Source organism: Necator americanus, chromosome III, assembly GCF_031761385.1.
Source record: "Necator americanus strain Aroian chromosome III, whole genome shotgun sequence".
Taxonomy (NCBI): domain Eukaryota; kingdom Metazoa; phylum Nematoda; class Chromadorea; order Rhabditida; family Ancylostomatidae; genus Necator; species Necator americanus.
The window spans coordinates 28,881,235-28,901,609 of record NC_087373.1 but is presented as its reverse complement, the minus strand read 5'-3'; the positions used below and the strand labels follow the sequence as shown (position 1 = coordinate 28,901,609).

The 20,375-nt window shown below is 42.1% G+C and overlaps 3 protein-coding genes across 5 annotated transcripts; 2 read left to right on the top strand and 1 right to left on the bottom strand.

The window, feature by feature from the left end:
- Positions 1 to 221: 221 nt before the first annotated feature.
- RB195_011284 (uncharacterized protein) lies at positions 222 to 12,212 on the bottom strand (the record flags this gene model as incomplete). Of its 2 annotated transcripts, none has more annotated exons than XM_064192633.1 (14): positions 222 to 275; positions 1,418 to 1,466; positions 1,496 to 1,552; positions 2,125 to 2,183; positions 2,905 to 2,994; positions 3,102 to 3,178; positions 6,460 to 6,571; positions 6,657 to 6,731; positions 7,716 to 7,925; positions 8,399 to 8,504; positions 9,432 to 9,537; positions 9,952 to 10,464; positions 11,969 to 12,080; positions 12,132 to 12,212. In XM_064192633.1, 14 exons carry the CDS (start codon positions 12,210 to 12,212, stop codon positions 222 to 224), a joined length of 1,701 nt encoding a protein of 566 aa, XP_064050215.1. The 2 variants fall into 2 exon arrangements, with proteins under 2 accessions (XP_064050215.1, XP_064050216.1); XM_064192632.1 differs by adding an exon at positions 1,980 to 1,999 and having other exon boundaries at positions 262 to 275; positions 1,418 to 1,552.
- A 1,396-nt stretch (positions 12,213 to 13,608) lies between these two features.
- On the top strand, positions 13,609 to 17,505 carry RB195_011283 (uncharacterized protein; the record flags this gene model as incomplete). 2 transcript variants are annotated; one of them, XM_064192631.1, is made up of 3 exons in its annotated part: positions 13,609 to 13,624; positions 14,765 to 14,861; positions 17,385 to 17,505. In XM_064192631.1, 3 exons carry the CDS (start codon positions 13,609 to 13,611, stop codon positions 17,503 to 17,505), a joined length of 234 nt encoding a protein of 77 aa, XP_064050213.1. The 2 variants fall into 2 exon arrangements, with proteins under 2 accessions (XP_064050213.1, XP_064050214.1); XM_064192630.1 differs by lacking the exon at positions 13,609 to 13,624 and having other exon boundaries at positions 14,635 to 14,861.
- Positions 17,506 to 17,823: 318 nt separating this feature from the next.
- Positions 17,824 to 18,147, top strand: RB195_011282 (uncharacterized protein; the record flags this gene model as incomplete). Its single annotated transcript, XM_064192629.1, has 1 exon — positions 17,824 to 18,147. The coding sequence occupies one exon, from the start codon at positions 17,824 to 17,826 to the stop codon at positions 18,145 to 18,147; it is 324 nt and encodes a 107-aa protein (XP_064050212.1).
- Positions 18,148 to 20,375: the final 2,228 nt, after the last annotated feature.

Here is a 20,375-nt window from a genome sequence, read left to right as displayed (position 1 = left end):
AAATCGAACACTAGTAATCCGAGAAGCATTAAAAAAGAAGGCTACAACTGCAGTACCTGGCATTAAAACAAAACAGGAGACTCGTATCGCCAACATCGTACATGAAAAAAGCATAAGAGTATTAAAAAGTTCATTCTTTCTCATCCCCGCCAAAAAGATGAGTATGCACAGAAAATACTAATCCTATAGAATAACTATATAAGTTCGTCAAATATACAACATCAACCATCAAGCTCATGTGAGGCACCCATAGGAAAGGCATCAAAAATTTGAACCTGAAAGGAAACTGTTAGAAATAACTACGTTAGATAGACTTAAGAAAAAGAGAAAAGTGGAAGAATATTTAAAAATCGAAGAACATCTGCAAGTAAAGAAGTGTGTCTACGGTAAGATGAGGTAAAAGGTAAAGACGAACGTCTCGAACCATGTAGAAATGCTATACCGGCCAAACGAAAATAATGTGAAGATCAAGAGGCCGCGAATCCTCGCAATTGCAAGTATTGACGAACTTCAAAAAGTTGATATACACAGCAACGTGTGTTAACACAAACCTATCCTACTTCCGACCCATTAGACCACAAAGATAAAGTATCTCTCCAGAAACCACTCAAAACATCCAGGATAGTCCACATGAAGTACGACGTAAAAAAAAACACAACTCTGCGCCAAAATTCAAGAGCCACAAAATTCTACTTAAGTTCTCACACATCAAATTCAAAATGACCCCTTTATCTTCAATACAACCATCTAATCTCTTCCAGAAGTTCCTGAGGATCGCGCGTGATCATTTCTGGCGGATTTCCAAGTCCTCCAGTCTCTTTAAAGCGCTTTATAACGCGATGTAGTTGGTCCCGATGCAGTTTGAGCGAATTCGAAATCTTGGAAACTAACAACCCGCGTTTCCACCTAGCGACTATTGCTGGAGATCCTCACGCAATACTATCTTTATCTAGGAACAGAGAATAAAACTGGCCAAAATAGGACTAAAAATATGAGAAAAGCGGACAACACCACAACAAAGTACAAAAAATGCAAGAAAATGGGTTTTTTTCCTAGCCTGCCGCACTTCATATGACCACCATTATAGTCGGTGTTGTTGTGATGTGAAGCCCGGTGCTATTGTGTAAGCGACTACGCTCGAAGCGACGCGGTGGTCAAGGAGAACGCTGAGTGGTCCCATAGATTGTTCCGCAAAGACCTCCGAGACATTACGTATCCAGTGGATATGGCGAGGAGACCCATAGGAGGTTTGGTTCAGCTCCTTTTCTTGGAGAGGAAAAAAATGTTACTATGATCTCATAGATTTTATTGATTTCTAATTCTACCTCCTTGCAGGATGTGGCCTTGTAGAAGACAAAATGTTTTGAATTGCCTATCGAGAAAAAACCACCTAAAAAAGATATCTGGAGGAACGGACCTCGACTGCGTGGAACAAATGATGCGCTGGAAAACGATATGGCAAGTGACTGTAGAATATCGAAATCGTCAGAAGCACTCATCATCGTCGGTAGGCTGCGGGACGGCCGAAGCACAGCGTGCAGCAGCTCCAAATCTATAAATTGCAAAATTATCATAATAGGAAAGTTGCATTCAGAAACAGAAAACGCACAATACATTGGCTGAGGCAAAACAACACGCAACAGTGCGTGGAGCCGAAAAAAGTATAAAATGTGCAGTACAATAGGATCAGAAACGGACAATGACGTTCGGTACTCCAAATGCTACGCGAGCTTCTGGATGTTAGGCAGAATAAGAGCATAAAAACACATTACTGCATTAGCGCAATGAAAATAATGAGGTTGCTCCCTCTTAAAATATCAAAGCTCGCTATCGAACGTGTGCCGTTAGAGAAAAATTACCACATCTGATCCCACTGTACTTCTAACAATTTGTGAGTAAGCAAAATTTTAAAGTGCGATAAACTGCAAAAATGACTCTTTGTAACAATTCTTAAACCATAATGTTAGAATAAGGCTTACCGGTTTGTGTGGACTGATTTCTAGAAGAACGAATAATAAGGACTTTTAAGAGGATTGACACCAAACAAAATGTAAAAATTCCGTAGTAGAATATGCAAACAATGGTCTTGTAATGTAAACAAAATGTGAGCGACAGTCAAACAACCTTTTCGAAGGAGCAGGGATTCCGGTTTTTCTTTGCACCCGAGTTGGCCCAGGAATTTTCTGGAAAAGAACTTCTTTAGGTTAACAAACAAAAAAACGAATTCGATTTTAACGACCAAAGAAGCCCAATCGGGCTAGACTGAAAAGAATATAAAAGCCGGCAATAGCAACTAAAACTATGCTACACACTATGAGTGAAAAAAGTATCGGACCCTCAACGAAATTTGAACAAAACACGAGTCCAAAGGTCTCTATATTCCTTGTATACTTCAATACAAGTCAATAACACTAAGATGATGTCAAGACAGTCATATAAACTCTGAAACCTCTTCATTCCACTTTGTTGTACTGCGCAAATTGCGAAAAGAAATCATAACTCAAAAATGGCACAGCTTTTCTAACACCATTCTTGAGTTAAAAAAAGGAATAGCAATGTCAATCATGCTACAGTCGTTTTGATATTTTCCGAATGTATTCCCAAGGCTCACATGAACTAAAATGGTTTTGAGGTGCACCTCTGCACTTGTCCAACAAAAACTGTATGAAACTCTTCGCGAAAAAAATGGCTTAAGAGAGTGGCTGCGCAACATTAACGGCTAGTATCGCAGAATGAATTGGTCACTCATTTCCATTTTTTTCAACTCTCAATCAAATATTGTTCAACATTTAGACAGATGAGAACTGTTCGACAGATTCTCAAGTTCATGGAAATCCGTTACTTAGTCATTCCCAATACTTATGAACAATCAGAGAATAACACGACAATCTTGACATAACCTACCGAAGCACTATTTGCATTCGCTTTGTGAAGGGTTGTCATATCCACTGACTTACTACTAACAAGAGAACCTGCTGATGAGTGTGCGCTCTTCTGTAAATGAACATTTGCAAAGAAAACTTCAACTCGGCAATCTACAATTTGCAAATTTTGTTAGAGTGCATGATTTTCCTGTACTAGAAAATGAAGGTAAAACTCACGGAAAGGGCATCGTTTTGCCACGAATGTTTCCGCTCAATATACCCATGTTGTTGCTGTTCTACGGCCTGGCGCAGAGCTAAAAAACAAAAAAAATAACGTGTAATTTTCTTATACAAACACCGTATGCGTTGACTTCAACGTAGTTGCTTTTAATTATTTGTAATCGATGCAATTCAACATTACAATTCAGTGTCGATTCACTGCTTTTTGGAGTAGCATTTTTCGGCTCTTCTTCGCAACATTTAACTTCTCTACCTTTTGCATTTTAAAGTCTAGAATCTTAAAACAATCCAGAAGTTTCAAGGCTATGCAATATAGTTTTTGCCCCTATTAAGATGATAAGAAAGTCCTGTCAGTTTTGTAATTTTTTCCTTCCTTTTTTCACGCTGCATACAATGGAATCATCAGCGATATAATTGCAATTGTTAGTCACTGTAAAGCTCCTCTTAATGGGCATGTCATAGTAGCGATCCCCTCCTCCCAAAACTGCAGTCAAAGAAGACGGCGACCAGCCGATTTGGAGAGTTTTTTTTAGCTAAAAAAAAGTCTTAAGAAGGTGGAACAAGTAGTACTCAGTGGGGGCATTGTCAAGATAATAGGTGGGATGGAATACTGTGTTCCAGCCTAGCTCTTCGATTTTTCGACGGAGAAGCTTCGCGAATGTTCTACAACTATCATATGACACATCATAGGCACAATAGGGAGAAGCCGGACTCTCCTCAGGTGAAGGAAGTCTACGTCAAGGGAAGCAACTCAAGTGATGAGAATATCTTCGGCAACCGTCCAAAAGTGAAGCCGGGGGGAGGGGAGGGGGGAGCACTGGCTCCGACTACCGCATCTGTGTGATACATAATGAGCATCCATCAACACTCGCAAGTTCTGCACTTCTCGAAAAAAAACCTGAGAGGACTTTCTTATCAACCTAATATTAACAATGTACAATACAATACAATGTGGAGCGCAAAAGTTGAAATCGCTTGAATCATGGCATAGCGATCCACTTGTTTTTGCTTTAAGTAGGGCACAGAACGAATATTGTTAATGCCTCTTTATTTCAGCTAACGTTTCGGCGTGGTCGTCTTCCTCAAAGTCTGAAAAGTCAAAGACATATGTACCTACAATATACAATCTATCCTCTCAAAGAACTCACCACTATACAAATTACCATCTAACGAGAGTGCAGAGTAAGAACCGGACCAAAGAACTACTACGAAGCTGTTAACAGAATTAGTGGAATGATGCTAGGTGGACGGGGTGCAGGAGAATTGCTCCGTTAGTAATAAGTAGGATGCTACCAGTATCATAACCTGAATCCATCCCGTAGATCAAAACCCTCAAAAAGTCCAAAGCCTCCTCACTGGTCACAGAGAAGCACACTTCCTTCCTGTTCATTTTTAGAGTTTTGAACGCTATAATATGGGTTTCCATCGTTCTCCGCGCAATGATTTCAGCTTCAATTATTCAAACAGATGATCATGAAATTCCATACGATGAGCACCAATCATAACAAAAAATCTTAACTCTTCCATGCCGTATAAGGTTTTCTTTCACCTGAATACAATTTGAACAATTTACAACTTTTTTTTTACAATTTCAGTAAGGCATTCGGGTGTACGGATTGGAAGCGTACGAGCTACATAACCGCAGCTATAAAAGTTATATGGAGGAAGGTTACCACACACTACAAAAACGTGCGGTCATTTTTAAAGCCAATAACCTGAAAAGTCGACCTTCTGAAGAGAGCATAGGATCTTTGGCAACGACCATTCGTTTCGTCACTCTGAATTGCAGAACACAGTCTAGTGACCTCCAACAAGCTGCCCTATTTAGGCTTCTACAATATCTCTGCTTGGTGCACTACAAGAAACACGCATCAAAAATCGTTATCGGTATCGCAGATTCCACTATCTACTGCAGCGACGCTGATGAAAAGAAGATAAGAGGCTGCACGATAGCTGTGAGGAATGACTACAACAACATGGTGGACGGATTTGGCTCAACATCGCCTATATAACGACTGCGGGGAACGCAGCAGACGTAAACTCTGAGTCGCCATTCGCGCATTCGCGTAAACAACCAAATGCGAAGATGGAACTAGAACAACAATCTGATGTGCTAGGAAAATGGTATCATCCAGCGGAGCGCACTTCGGATAACGGTAACCGTCTGGTCAACTTATGCAAACTACCAAGTCTCATCATCGCCAAGAGGAATCACGACACCAATAGTTTGTGTACACCACCTGTGGTCGACCCCATCACCAACGACGTCAAGCTGCGAAGTCTATTTATCCGCAGTTTACCCCATCATGATGAACGGATCGGAGAGTTGGGTAGCACCATCTACAGTGATGAGAGGACTTGATTGCATGGAAGGAAGCTGCTTAGAAGGCTACTTGGACACTTCTGGCCTAGGGTATGCCATGGTGAAGATCTTTTCGTGGAACTGGATGTGGTGCACCGGAATATGATACATGGATGATATCAACATCTTGAACCGGGATAGAAATTAGCCACAGAGAATCGTCTTCGCCTTTTCGGCCATAATAAAAGAAGACCAACAGACCTCCTTCTCCTCAGTGTTCAACGTGTTCTGAAGATTCTCCCGGACTCAAGTTGGGAAAGGCTCGTGATCAAAAACAGAAGTTCTGGGATGAGGTGATGAAAGAGGAACTGAGGACAGTTGGCGTGGATAAGCAGTGCGAACGGGACATCATGTTTCCCAAGGCATTGAACAATAACGAATGTATAGATTCTGTGCGGCTCTAACTGAAGATCGGGAAGTTTGGGCAGAGCTAAGCTTAAGGACGACACATCTCGGCGAAAATGGGGGATGATATCAGCCCGCCCATTAAGTCAAGTAAGTCATGCCTGACAAGAGATAAAATAATGTACACCCAAGTTAATCAATCTCCGCGCTTACCGAGTATACGTGTTGCGTAAGTAGGAGTTAACTATGTGCAATCGTAGATTCGGTTTCGAACCAGCAAAGTTTGTAACCGTCTGGGTGGTATGCCCGCAACTCTCACATGATCCTCAGGACTACATTTTCGCAAACATGCTCGAATTCCCCTACTATTACCGTGTGAGATAAAAGGAAAATATAAATTGATCCTATCAGAGTCCACTCTTTCAAGCACTTCGCGCTGCGCTGAGCGACCTAGTCGATGTCTCTTAGCATTATAGCATGTCCCTTTCCAGAAAGCATTATGTTGGGGGACATTTGGAAAAAAGTGGTTTTCCGATGGAAAGCCAGTGGTTACCAAACTTTAAAAAAAACTACCTATCCTTAATTATTAACTCATGTGGAATAGACATGTCGCAACAATTTCTCTTTGAAAAAGAAGAACATGCTAACCTTCTTCTTGTTGTCTTGCGATTTCTCTTAGAGCTGCCAGATCCGGTATGTCAGGATGAGTTTGTGGCGAAGGGCGTGGTGCAGAAGCCGCTCGAGGTGTTAGGTTATCCGGCTGAAAACGATTTAATAATGGTCACTCTGAAAGTTCAATAGTAATCAGTTAAACATACAAGAAAAATATTTGAAAGAAAACCAACCGTGGTAGTAATGTTGCTATTTCGATCTGCATCTTTACTGGCCGCAACTGGTGTCGATATTAGTGTTTGCAGAAGCTTCAATATTGAATGGTAATCGAAATAGTTGTTAGCATGATGAAGATTGTTCAGCAAATGAGAGTGAATAGAAATCTATTGTACATAATTGGCACTGATGCTGACTGCAAAGACTACTCAGGGAAATGTTCAATTTTTCCACGGATCACGAATTTGACTAACTTACACCACTACACTGCTAACACTTTTCTTGTACAACCACAGCTAACCCAAATTAGTGGATATAAAAAACTTAGGAATTACAAAGATACTTATTTAAGGTAAGGAACTACCTGCTTTATCATTTTCACAAGAATGTAATTCTACACATTTTTATTAAAACAGAGTCCCAAAAAGAGTATGCAGCTATGGGATAGCATTACGTAAGTACTGCTTACAATTGACATGTAAGCACCTCTGCCGTCCTTCCGTAATTATGTCTTTATGTGGACCAAAATGTTTTCTTGATTATTTTTTCTTGTGAATTCCGATAGTGTTAGCTAAGTAAGGGTATCTACCGCCCACAAATACACCATCTGAGGTGCACAGGCAATTTTGAACTACTGAATATATTTGTTGTGCATATCAACAACTAGTAACTAAGATAAGTAGAAATTTTTGGAAAGCAGTGGAAGTTGTCATACGCAAATCTAGGAGAAAACATGACTTTTTTTGGGAAATCCACTACCAACGCCATAAATTAGAGTACATGATAACTTTTTTTTTGCTAGGAAAGACTTTCCTAGCAAAAAAAAGCTCTCTGAAGGAAAGCTCTGCTATGAACAGTCATTGGGAGGACCACATCTGGCAAGGAGGAAATAAAGTATCTGATTTTTTTTTTTTGAAAGCATCGCACTCTGTTAGAAAACTCGACTTAATAACAAATAGAAACTAACAAATAATAGTGTTAATTATTTGCTCACTGAACTGAATGATTTAGGTGAGAGTAGCATAGGCACATGTACATGTTACTACAAAGAAGAAAAGACAGTTGACAATCCGAACCTGGGCTTTCGGGTTAGACATACGCACTTTGGACTGTCCAGAATTTCTCTGACTTAAGTTCACAGGGGTTGTGGTGTTCCCTGTAGGACGAGGTGTCGCCAATGGCCGTAATGTAGTAGTAGCCGGTCGTGATAGTCTCGCCTGAGATTTGGTGGTGGCACCGCGATTTCGGGACGTCAGCGGTGTAGTTTTTGAGTGTTGATTACGCAGCTGCAACGTGGTTAGGTAAGCAAAAGCCCTATTGACTACATTTAGTAACTCAGGATATACTAAACAAAGGAATTTATATTTCAACAAAAATGACAATGGAATGAACACAGGGTTTCGGGGAGTCAACTAGAACAAAAGATGTGTGGTGAAGCTAACTGAACCAGCTATGTCACGGAGCATAAAACAGATGCGTATATCAAAAGTCCAAATATTAAAGGCTAAGAAGCCGAAACGATTAATAAAGTGTAGAACTTCGACCGTAACCTCTTGCGTTTTGATTCAACAATGCAAAACATATGTAGCGAAGCAACAAAGTGATAAGTGCCAGAAGTTTTCAAGATTTGAAAGCTACATTTGAACAGAATCCTACTATTCTAGAGTGGGGATTAGAGAGTAAAGAATGATGGAATAAATTTTTACTTGTGATGAAATTAGAGTCAAAGCACACTGATGATCGCATTCAGGAAACCAACCTGTTCAATACTTCCAGCAAACTCTTTTGATGGAGTTGTACTCATTTGTGTCGACATTGTATTGGAATCCATGATGGAAATGGGGCGGGGACTAACAGAGCTCGATCTAAACAATTGTCATCGGGAAATGAATGGGAAAGGATTTCGCAATTTACGCAACTAAACGAATATCAATATAATATTCCATGGAGCTCTCATGTTCAAACCACGTATACTGTTCGCAATACAAAGCTTGTAATCGACTGAAAATCAAAAAAAAGGTGACGTCGTTTGTTTCAGCACACAGAAGAGCGCTTAAAAAGAATGGCTTTTTCATCTTAAGTAGTTGAAATGTAGATTTCCTCAAAACGTCCTCATTGGAAAATTAATGTGTGCAAAACGTCGTCATTGGAAAATTAATGTGAAGCAATTGAAGCCTCCTACTGTCTTGGAACCTCGGCATACTCCTGTCTATGTTTTCTATTAGGGGTGCCTGCAAGGTCTTTTTTAGCAAGGAACCTTTATTAATCAGATGTTTGGGCATTTTCGTCGTCGTCAGAGGCGTAGTGTTCTAAAGAAAAAGACAAAACGTCGGGCTATTAAAGGTCCCACAAAAAAAGGACCTCGTAGGCACATTAATAGAAAACTATGCGGAACATTACGATGATAAATTTACAGAACTGAACTAATTGTAGTGGATGCCGAATGTGTTCAACCGAGTTAACACGATGCGCCTTCTACTGGCGGAGGGGAGAAGGAATGCATGGCGAGCACCGAGAGAATGTGACATGCATGTACGCTTGATAGACCGGTCGCGCGAGCCCATGCGGTTTGAACACATTTTTCGATGGCTAATGGGAAAAACCTGATCTATCAACGTAAACACTATAAAGGTTTAAAGAAACAACAAAGAATTGAAAGCATAAAAACAAATACCTGCAGAAGTTAATTGTGCGCATTTTTACAAGAATACCATTTTTTTACATATACGTCTCAGAGAAACAAATGCAAGAAGAAATATATCAAATATGAAACAAATAACATATGTGGTTACCTGAATGGCTTCGAGTTGTTTGACTGAACTATCAGCTGAGACACAGGGGTCTCCTCTTCAACTTTCATCAGTGACTGAGTCATACAATTACGGACAACAGAAATCCCTGCAATAATAGACGTTCCTACAAACGAAAATGAAATAGGTCATGGCTGCTCTCATCACTGGACGGCAATTGGCCATCAGAGGTCTGAGCGAAGCAGAAATCGAAGTGAAGTGAATCGTGAGTGGTTTAGATGACATGATAAAATGCTCTGAGAAGCAGGGAAACTGGAGGAGCATAACTAGCATTTTTTAAAGCAAAGCAGAAGTGTATTTTCTGCATATGGGAATTTGCGTTGTTTCATAACAAATAGCTGACTTATAGTTCACCCTTATTTATACAGATGGGAGACGTCATTACCCTGATAATAATGAAAGTAAAGAAGTGGAAATAGATCTGAAGAACAACGATTTCGCAATACACTTCAGTACACACAACTTTTCACTATCTAGAAAACAACCACCGAACGACACTGACCCGAGTCTTCATCCGGCAGCATGCCATTGCCGTCAAGTTGATCTTCATGCAGTGACGACGTCAATAATAGGTTCCGCACGTCTTCGCAGAAATCCGAACTTGCGTCGAAGAATTCCTCATCAGAGTCTGACGGTTCTTGTTTGGGTGCACGTGGTGAGTAGACTGGCGAGGGGGACTCATCTTCAGTGTCACCAAAAGAGCGGTGGTCCGAACCTGGTAAAGGTGTCGAGCTTACTAGCTTCGATGCTATGGTAGAACTGGCGCAGGACGAAGTATCTGATGGATCAGTAAAACTGTTCGCTATGCCAGAGTCACATATTTTTTCGTGATGTGGAGACTGCACTTCCTCTTCACTTTGCTGTATTTTAGGTGCACATATCGCCGTCGGAGAAGGAGAAGAGTCCAATGTTTTGATGTCCTCTGACGCATATACAGGTTCAGGACTTCCATCTGCTTCCGCTACGACATCCAGGGAAGAAGAGATTCCCAAGCGTAATCTTTCGTTTCGTGCAGCTGAAATCGAAAGCACGAAAGTGTTTACAAAGTGTCATGCATTACAGTAAGCAAAAAAGCGCACGCTACTTCACAAGCTTAAGATTTACATGTTCGTGCAATGCAGCATACAAAACAGGTGCTGACAACTTTAGCAAACGGTCATCATTTTCACTTGCATACTTCACTGTTATTACTGTGAGAAACTAATTCAGCGCAAAAAGAGAGAGTTAGGACTGTTAGAAACCACGAGAGTTAGAGACCTCTCAATGACACATTTGAGGAACGATAAGGTTTTTGACACATGAAAACTAAAAATCTAAAGGCAAAATGTAATAGATTCCAAGGCTGAGCAGAAACGGTTTATAACAATGACTGAGCCCAACAACGATAAAAAAAACTTGTCTAATGAAATCTCCCTTTAATTCTTCTGCATGTTTAACTTTTTCTTTCCAACCGCTAGCATGCAAAATATAAGAACAATGCACTGTGGACAACAACATCATGCATTTGAGAAACCGCCGTTCCTTACATTATGAAGAGAGGGAACCAGACGTCCCATCTTTAGGTATAGGAGAGTCCATACGATGTAAAGCACGGTTCTGGACTCTGCGGGCAGCCTAAGCGGCTACGTTCGAGACGCCGCGGTGGAGCAAACGGTTGGAATCGAAGTAGGACCAACGAAGACTGACGCTAGCGAGGGTCCTTCCTCGATCCTAATCGCTACACCGCTACGAACACAGCCGCTTACGCAACTGCACCGTGCTTCATGTCGTCTCGATCCTATTAAAGGTTGGCTTTCTGGAATTTTAGGGATCAGAGTTTTTTTTTTAATCTACAATTCCACAAAACCAATGAAACAGACAAACCAGAAAACACTTCGAGAGGCCAAGTTAAACAAGGCAAATGGGGTAAAAATATCATAGCTAAATCCTTCAGGCTACATGTGAGCTTATGTCCCTAAATCTTCTCGAAATTAGGGATGAAACTGCTAGTGATTGGGCTGGCTGATCTATTCTGCCCAGTAATAGATTTTTCTATATAAAAAAGCGCTACATGTATGCACTGCATTGCAACTGTACACATCTGCATGATAGCACAGTTACAGCACAATGAAGCGCCATATTCGCAAACATTATAAAAGTGCCCAATAGAAAAGGTTTGTAGGATGATACCGGAAAAAATGTGAAAGATAGTAGCTGTACTGCACAAACTACATCTGATCTTACAATGTAAGTGCCCCTACGAAGATCTCAAGTACAAGAGCGATGTTGTGTTCATGTCCACGGCACCGAGATACCTTTCATGCATGTTTTCCTTGCAATTTTTACACAACGAGCAATTTTCATTCATTGGAGATAATTCAACTGTCAGGACTGCATTAAAAGCAATCTTTGTGTCAAAAAATAAAAATCCCAATGGAGGACAGTATCACAAAGACAATGTTTTAAACGATGCTTTCCAAAGTTTGGAGGTTAAATTGCATGCACTGAAATAAGACACTCAAGAATTTAATGGGGAAAACCTCGTTTCTGCGCATATTTCTGCAACTTTTTACTAAGTAAAGATGCCCGATCAGAGGTCTGAATCTGTCCGAACCATTCCTTCAAATCCACAGGCTTGGACTGCGTTCCCACCTGGAAACCAAGAATTGCACTCGAACAAATCTAGAAAATTACAAGCAGTACCGATCTTTCTGATAGTTGAGGAGTGAGCCATGTTTCTTCGTCATCGTCAAGATCGAACTGGAACTCGAAACTCTTCGCCATCTAGAAGCAGAGAGGAATGTTTTTTTTTTCAAGAATAATTCACAACAGACGACTATTAATAGAAAAAAGGACGGGAAACATCGCTGAAAATTATGGTTTTTGGATGGGATTTTAGTAGAACGGCTATACATGAATTTACTTCAAGAAATCAATTCAACCTTGGATAGGAATTACGCCAGTAACTAATGACAACTTTCATAAAGAAGTGTGAGTCATCTATAGAAGCTAAGACAACTGGAAAGTAGAAGAAAAAAACAAACAGGTTGTTGACAATAACGTCAAGCCTAGTCACAGCAACCAAAACATAACAGCACTTGTTCAGGATATAATGACAGGGGAATTCCTCCTCCGAGATTTATGACCCATCAGCGGCAGCTAAATCATTTTTCATATCATTAAATACTTTAAATCTGCTTGCAACAATCTATGGTCCGGATCTGAACGAACAAAACTGCGAACTACAGACTACTCGCACCGATTATATTATCTTGCAGGGAAAATTTCAGTGAGTGGGATCCTGTTAGGGGTACCTATGTATTTCAATCTTACTGTGCTATATAAATACAGTGCTGCGTTCCATAGACCATTCAAGCTACAATATTTAAAGCGAAATCAATCTAGGTACATTTTTTGTGTGATCTCACCTGAACTGATTAATTTTCTGGGTTTTTTTTTCTGTAGAATAGACAAAACAGTGAAAGCCGAGGGTGACATTTGGTTTGTTTTTTTTTTTTTTTTTTTTTGGGGAGGGGAGGCATTCAACAGCGCCGTTACTTCTGAAAGTAGACAACTAAATCAGTAGAAGTCCTAAGATCTAGGGATTAATCTTGGAGAATCTATGACAAGTAAGCTAAAGTTACTAAGAGAAAAAAAAGGAAGATGAGCATCCAGAAATAAGGGCGCTGTTGAAAGCCCACTCCCCCCGCACACCACAACTACATTTTCCCGAAAGACGATAGAAATTCGTCTTCTTCAACGATAAAAGTCAGTCAAGGAATGAGAAAGTCCTCACAAGTAATTGCTCACGACCTGTCATCGCGGTCAGCTGACCGCTGGCACTTCAGTAACAAATAATAGAAGCCTCCAAAAGCATCAAGATCAAAATCGATAACATTATTGGGCACTTCTCACTAATGTGAACAACGAGAAAGGCTGATTTTAGCTCCAACGGATACAGGCACGCGAGAGAACAAAAATAGATCGATTTCAGGACTAGATTTTGCAAGGCGCAAAGAGGAGCCCAGTCTGCAAGCACAGCAGCCACACCCAACTGTACATAGAGATCAAGAGCTCCCCGTTTTAACGCTTATTCTTGGGGCTGACGTTTTCTTGCACGAAGTTCTCTCGTGGAATCAGCAAATACTGCATTTGTTTCTGAATCGAGCTCGAAGAAGTGATGCAGTTCGCTGCAGGTGCGTGGATTCAGGAAGAGATTGTTCCGCAACAAAAGTGTCATAGTGGAGTCAAAACGACATGAAGCACGGTGCAGTTGCGTAAGGCTGCTCGCAAAGTACTCCGCGGTTTGGCCGCTCTGCGCTTCATTCACAGTGCGACTGTTCACAACAATGCGCTCAATAACCTCCAAACCGCACAGCTCTGAACTCTGCGGACAGCCTAGGCGGCTGCGCTCGAAGCGGCACGCTAGAGAAAGGGTGGGAATTGAGGTGGGACCACCGCGAACTGGTGCGAAGAATGATCCTTGCAAAGGTCCTCCCTCGATCCTTACCGCTATGCTCCACCACACTGCTTCGAGCCCTGCCGCTCACGCAACTGCACTGTAGTTCTCGTCGTTTCGACCCTCAGGGTCACAACGACATGAACCACGTATGCAGTTGCACACGCAGCTTCTCTCCAGGCGCTTTGGTGGAGCGTCGCGGCTTGGAGGGTGGTGAAACTGTTGCTGGGACCATCCATCGTTGCAATTTGCGGCCGTCGCACCTCGGTTCCAACTGCTGGGTCCGTCGCGCCGTTTCGTATGCAAATGCACCGCAACTACACTCGTGACTCATGTCGTTTTGACCCCACTATACTTCATTTTTGTGATGAGATTACGATATGTCGTGGAGCAGCGGGTCAATCTGAATCTACTTAACCGTCCGAAAAAGAGGGGGGAGAGGGGGGGGGGGGATCCCTCCATCAAAGCGCAGCCCAAATACGGTTTTTTTTTTTTTTTTTTTTTTTTTTTTTTTTTTTTTTTTTCCTTTTTTTTTTTGGCGCTTCTTTTTTCCGGCTTTTTTTTTTTTTTTTTTTTGTAATAATGGGGGGATTCCCCCCCCCCCCCTTTTTCCCCCCCCCTTTTTTATAATCCCCCCCCTAATTCCCCCCCCTCAGATTCGTGAGGTGATGCCTTTAAGTAGATTTAGATGAGGACTGGAGTTTTCGACCGTTGCAATATACATCAGGAAGGTCGACATGAACAACTATGTCCATGCGACGGTCAGATCCCGTAAAAGTGCAATGCGTCTCACCCGTCTCCACCCACTGTCGCGTCAAAAGCACATTATCAGCGCGTTCACTTTCGTTATCGAGCACCTACGACTTCTTCGTTGCAGAATGCTCATTTACTGAGGTACTGAATGAGTGTGCCGCAAACGAAGACCTGAAGAAGCAGATGAACGATGATGATGTCAACGGAATGCAGCATAGAGAGTAGGTGGTTTTGACTTGAATATATTGACAGTTTCCGCCAAACGTGCCGCGTTGACGCCTTCATGACGGATGCAATGCGGCGGCGTGACGCGCAATAGCTTTCCATCGATCGATACGACATTTGATCGATAGCACGATGACAAAGATAAGCTCTTAAGAGCTCCTTTTTTTCTACTTTTTTCGATAGTTCTTGTTTCGTTTTTTTGTGTACTTCTGCAAGGTTTTTGTAGTCTATTATTAGTGTTTTTCTTCAGTTTTATAGTGTATTTCGCTGCTAGTATGCGTCTAAAGTTTTAGTCTGTGCAATAAGATTTCTTTTTCCCTCTTTTTTTCTTCGTTTTATGTCTTGTATAATTTTCTTCGTAATCATTGTTTGAACGGCTGAAAATGTTAAGGAAGACCTTACTGCACGCATTGACATCTGTATGGGGATGCGCCCACACGTTCGACTTCAATTTGGAGTCGTTTGAGGTTCATGAACGCCTGTACGGCCTTACTATGATTTGCGTAGGTGTGAGCCGATGTTGATCGTGCAGTCGCTGCCGAATTTATCACCGACTGTCGCTGCCGAATTTATCACCACACACTTGCCAAAAAGTAATAGAAATATAAACAAAAGCATAAAAGCGAGGGAGAAATGCAATTTCTGAGAACTCAAATCTTTGATCAGGTCCTGGCAGGGAAATAAATTATTGAATTAGCGAGGAAGCATTTTGACAGAACTAGAGAACTCAGCCTATCAATGCCCTATTATATCAAGAAGAACTAAAAGCTAAAAACAACTTTAAGGAAGGGTAAAAATGAGCTCCGAGGAGCTTATCGATAGCGCCGCAATGTAGATGAAAGCTGCGACTCAGTGTCTTCCTCTATCGAGGAAAGCGTCTCACGCCGACACAACAAATTAAAAATCGGCTGTACAATGGCTAACACGCTTTGATTCGTGCGCATTATGACATAAAAAGTAATTTTCAAACACGGTATCTTTCGTGCCTACATAAGGTGTTTCCATGGTTATACACGTATGAAGCATTTCTTCTATTGTCTCCTATCATTAAAGGCAGCACACGAGGCGATTGACGATGTTAGAATCTCTCCACGAAAAGATAGAGGTAGGAGTGCAGATCACTAGTGCGAGCGCAATCAGTTCCCCCTAATTGTCGTGCAAAATGTCGTGGGAAACGGTCTTGACGGTCGAATTTTCTTGCAAGGTACCTTGTAACGTGCCGCCACGTCTGCGGAAACAGGCGGGTACGGCACAGCTACCAGTGACCGGGAGGAACAGCATGAACAGCACATTTTACAGACATTAGCGTCGGCGCGTACGCCTAAGATCGCAGATGTGGAGCGTTATTAGGCACCTCGTAGGATCGTCAAGGCCGTCTCCCACGCCGTTTTTCTCATACTGCATGTCCAACTTCCTGTGTTGACAATGATCAAGACTAAAACAACTGCGGTAACCGCCACAGTCGTCAACAGACGGCTTCGGCTGCCCGCGAGGTTTAGAGCGGCGCGCCTGTGCGGCTGTGGACTCTGCGGGCAGCCTTTAACCGGTCTGACGGGACACTTCCATCGACGAAATGGACATTGGTGGTCTGAAGAGCATGTCAATGAGAAGAAGCCGCGTTATCGATAGGCGGGTGCGCCCTAAAATGGGTGTACAGTAGTTGCGAGATGATTTACTACGGGCACTTTTCGCAATCTATTTGCACCTCTGGGTATTTTACATAGGGATCCTCAAAATAGTTTGAAAGAAAAGCTAGATGAAATTCACAGATTGCCAACTAATAATTCCATAAATATGTTTTTTTTTGCTTTCGCTCACAGTCGAGTTATCCACAACCCTTGTACACCCTTAGGGATTCCGTTAAGTGGAATAAAGCCTAGGCAAAGTCATGATAATATAAGAGTCTTTCTATGGAAGATCCGAACTGTTGAGGTGGACCGTAGCACATGTAAGGACACGTGGAAAACAATGAAGGCGGTCAATGAACACTAATGGGATGTCGGCGGTGTGGGCGAAATCAAATCTCGGCAAGAGGGCATTTACTGATGTCTTCCTGTATGAAGACGATGATTACTGGTAGGTACTGGAAAGATATTGATACTGGGGTGAAATTAATTGTTTCTATCTCTTAATAACAAATAGACAGAAGCCTTTTTTCTTGTTACCATTTCCATCAAATTTTTGCTTATTTGCTTGATAAGCAACACTCATGGTGAAAAATTTCTTTCTGATCCAGGCACAGTTCTTTCTCGACATCAAATGGAAGAAAAGGAATATAACTGTGGCTGGAGCTGTTCACTGTCAACGACTTATTCACTTTTCCCCATTCTTTCATTGGCGGCCGCCACTTCTTATTTTGCAGCAGAGACTGCCTGTCAACTCCACGCTAGCACTAGATTGTTGGAATCTGAATACTTGAACCATTAACCACAATGGCTACTCCATAATTAATTTACCATCATTATTCTTCTCTTTCCTGCTCTGTTCTCATTTTTTTCTCATCTTTTCTGTTTCTTTAGCCAGTTTTTCGACTTGGCAGGTCTGAAGGACGATGAATACAGAAGGAAGTTCCGCCAACGGTTGTCGATCACTATTAGATCATGGACCAAGAAGAGCATGAGTAACGCTGATCCTCACTAAATGCTGCAAAGAAAACGCTCCTTGTTTCAACACTGAAGAGAAAGTTCAACTTTGTATCCGCGGAGACAAGATCCACGTACATTCTGCATACGTCGCTCACACCTCTGGTGACCTCAGCTGGAAAGGAAGTCGTTTCAGCTGAAACGTGATAGTTAGAACGGATAGAGATCAAGAGCGAGGGATTTCAAAAAGGCGTGGGAGGAAAAGAACCCGAAAATGCGTACACTCTGCTAAGACAGTATAGCGGCAAGATAAAGAGGTCTTCATTTATTCTCAACACTTGCCAAAGAAGTCGCTGTCGCGAAGGCAACCCTGCTAATGTGGAGGGGACGTTTTAACACCTTGCTGAAACGGCAAGCACCGTCGTCGTCTGCTCCTGAACTCGGGCATGTCCAAAGACCTACATACGCCGCTGTCAGCGAAGAACCAGCGAGTGAGTCGGAGGTTCTTGTCCGTATCCAAAAAATGAAGAATAAAAAATCTGGCGGTATGATAGAGTTAGCGCAGAAATGCGGAGATCTCTCGATCTCGCCCGTTCAATATAGATTGACGGAAGGATACCTGGCTCGTGGAAACTCGCTATCACAATTCCTCTCCACATTAAGCCAGCCGTCACGAAACCCAGGAATTCCCGTGGAGTAGCACTGCTGCCCACAGATCTCCCTCACTAGATGTATCACAGCCAGTTCATCACGATGGTGCGTTCCCAGGTGGCAGATATGGGGCTAAACGTGGACCAAAAGCAACCCCGTGCCTGCGCTGAGACGCACGTGGATTCACAGGACAGACTCTCTGTTTCTGTTGTGCCAGGATTGACTGATAAAATCCCTCTATCGGCCACCTCCAACAAGTAAGGCCCATTTGTCAACTCACGAAGTACGCTTTGTTCTCCGTCCTGTGAATCAATCCACCGAGGTCTGCAACCTGGCCAGCTTTCAAAATCACATGCACGTCACAGTAACAAGAAAAAGTCTCCTGACTTCGGAAGAAATCATTTTACGATAGTACCAGGAAGGACGGGGTTGCAGAAGTCATCTAGCTACCGGAACAGTTAAGGATTGGAACGGCGATCTGATCGTACAATCATGACGATCATACAACCCACGTACATTTGCATTGGAAGCCATTGAAGATTTGATGATGCAAGTCAGAAAAATTATGTACGACATCATCGGACTGACCGAGTGACTGTCCACGCTGCCAAGTGAATGCCGTTTATGCAACTAGAGAAACGTAGGAACATGCGACAGTAGAAGAGTTGGTGGGGCTGGTGTCCTCGTAAAACGAGTATGGGAAAGATTATCAACTCTTTCGAACAACTTACGAGCCAAGCATGGGGTCTGCGGGCGAGAAGATGTGGATCAAAGTCAGCTTTGAGCATTTTCATTGCTTACTCTCCAACATCAAATTACGAAAGAAGTAGAAGCTTCCTATATGGACTTCTAGAAGTCCTGCAGGTAAGATTACACCTCCTACAACGTTATTATTTGATAATTCAACGCTAAAATTGCCCCCAAAAGAACACTTGAGGTGCTTCACATTGGCATCCACAGCCTAGAATGGAACGAGTAGAAAGAGAGGTTTCTGAATTTAACAGGGCGATAAGAACTTTCCATGGAAACTCACAATTCCACAATCCCACTTCTCGCGCGAAAACGCGCTAAGCGACAATGAACGCGCAATCGAAAGTGATGCTGGAAGTCTACCCCTTCATACAAGTGAGGGGCGGATTCGAACTTCTATCCTACGTCAGAAATCAAAAATTAGAGACACTGCCGTGTTATCCAAGTGAAGCAAAATAAAGTGCCTCCAATGTTAACCCTCTTAGTAAGATATGTCCACAACTTCCTTCAAAAATTTTGATGCTCTTCGTGTCCCATGCGAAAGGGGAAACCACTGGGCGACTCTGGCACGCGATCGAGAAAAATGGAAGTAAGGCTGGCGTTGTCTAATCAAACATTGGGAAGAAACCAATGTTACGACCGAAGCAGAGTGAGACAAGAGGTTGTAGCGAGACCCTTCCTGTTCAATTTCGCCGTTGATGATATCATGCAAACATCAACATGTTGTTAACGTTGCACTGAAATTAGCTCCAGCAGACGGACCGTGACTTCGCCCTGACAGACGATTTCTGTTATTTGTGCTGCATACTGAAAAACGACGGCAAAGGTATTCAGTAATGATGCGCTAATGTCAATTCGGCATTCAATTCCTCGAGTAACTGCTTTTGGTCAACCTGTATTGCCAACGAAGTCAAGCTACGAGTCTACCTATCCGCTTTTCGCCCTGTGATGTACGGATCGGAGACTGGGCAGCACCGTCGAGTATCTCACTATTTATCCATACTTTACTTTTTTTTACTATGCTATCGTCCTGCGTATGCGTGAGTTATTCGGAACTGGTCTGATGGTTACGGTAACGCCTGAAATCAGATTTCTGGTGCCCGCTTCGTCCCCCTTCACTGGTCAATAGAGATTAAATGTAGTGGCATTTTCAGAAAAAAATTAAATTTCGTTTTTTTTTAAACTACGCTTCTCACGTTTTTTTAAGAAAAAAAAACAGAAATTTAAGCATTCACGAAATGATTATGAATTAAAGTGATGATTTTACAGTCCTCTTTCTAAGGGCGTCAGTACTACATTTAGAGAGTATTCAAACTTGGTTTTCACCTACATATATTCCTTTGATACTGTAGCAATTTCAGAGCAGAATAATTGAATGCATGAGTTTTTTTTATCTTCCTTCACAACAATCAGTGCAGAATAATGTGAAATGACATGAAGGTCGTCACCGCACGGATAAAGATAAGGTTACCTTTTACATCATGTAAACTGTTAGCTGCTATTTAAGCAGTCGGTTTTATTCGTATT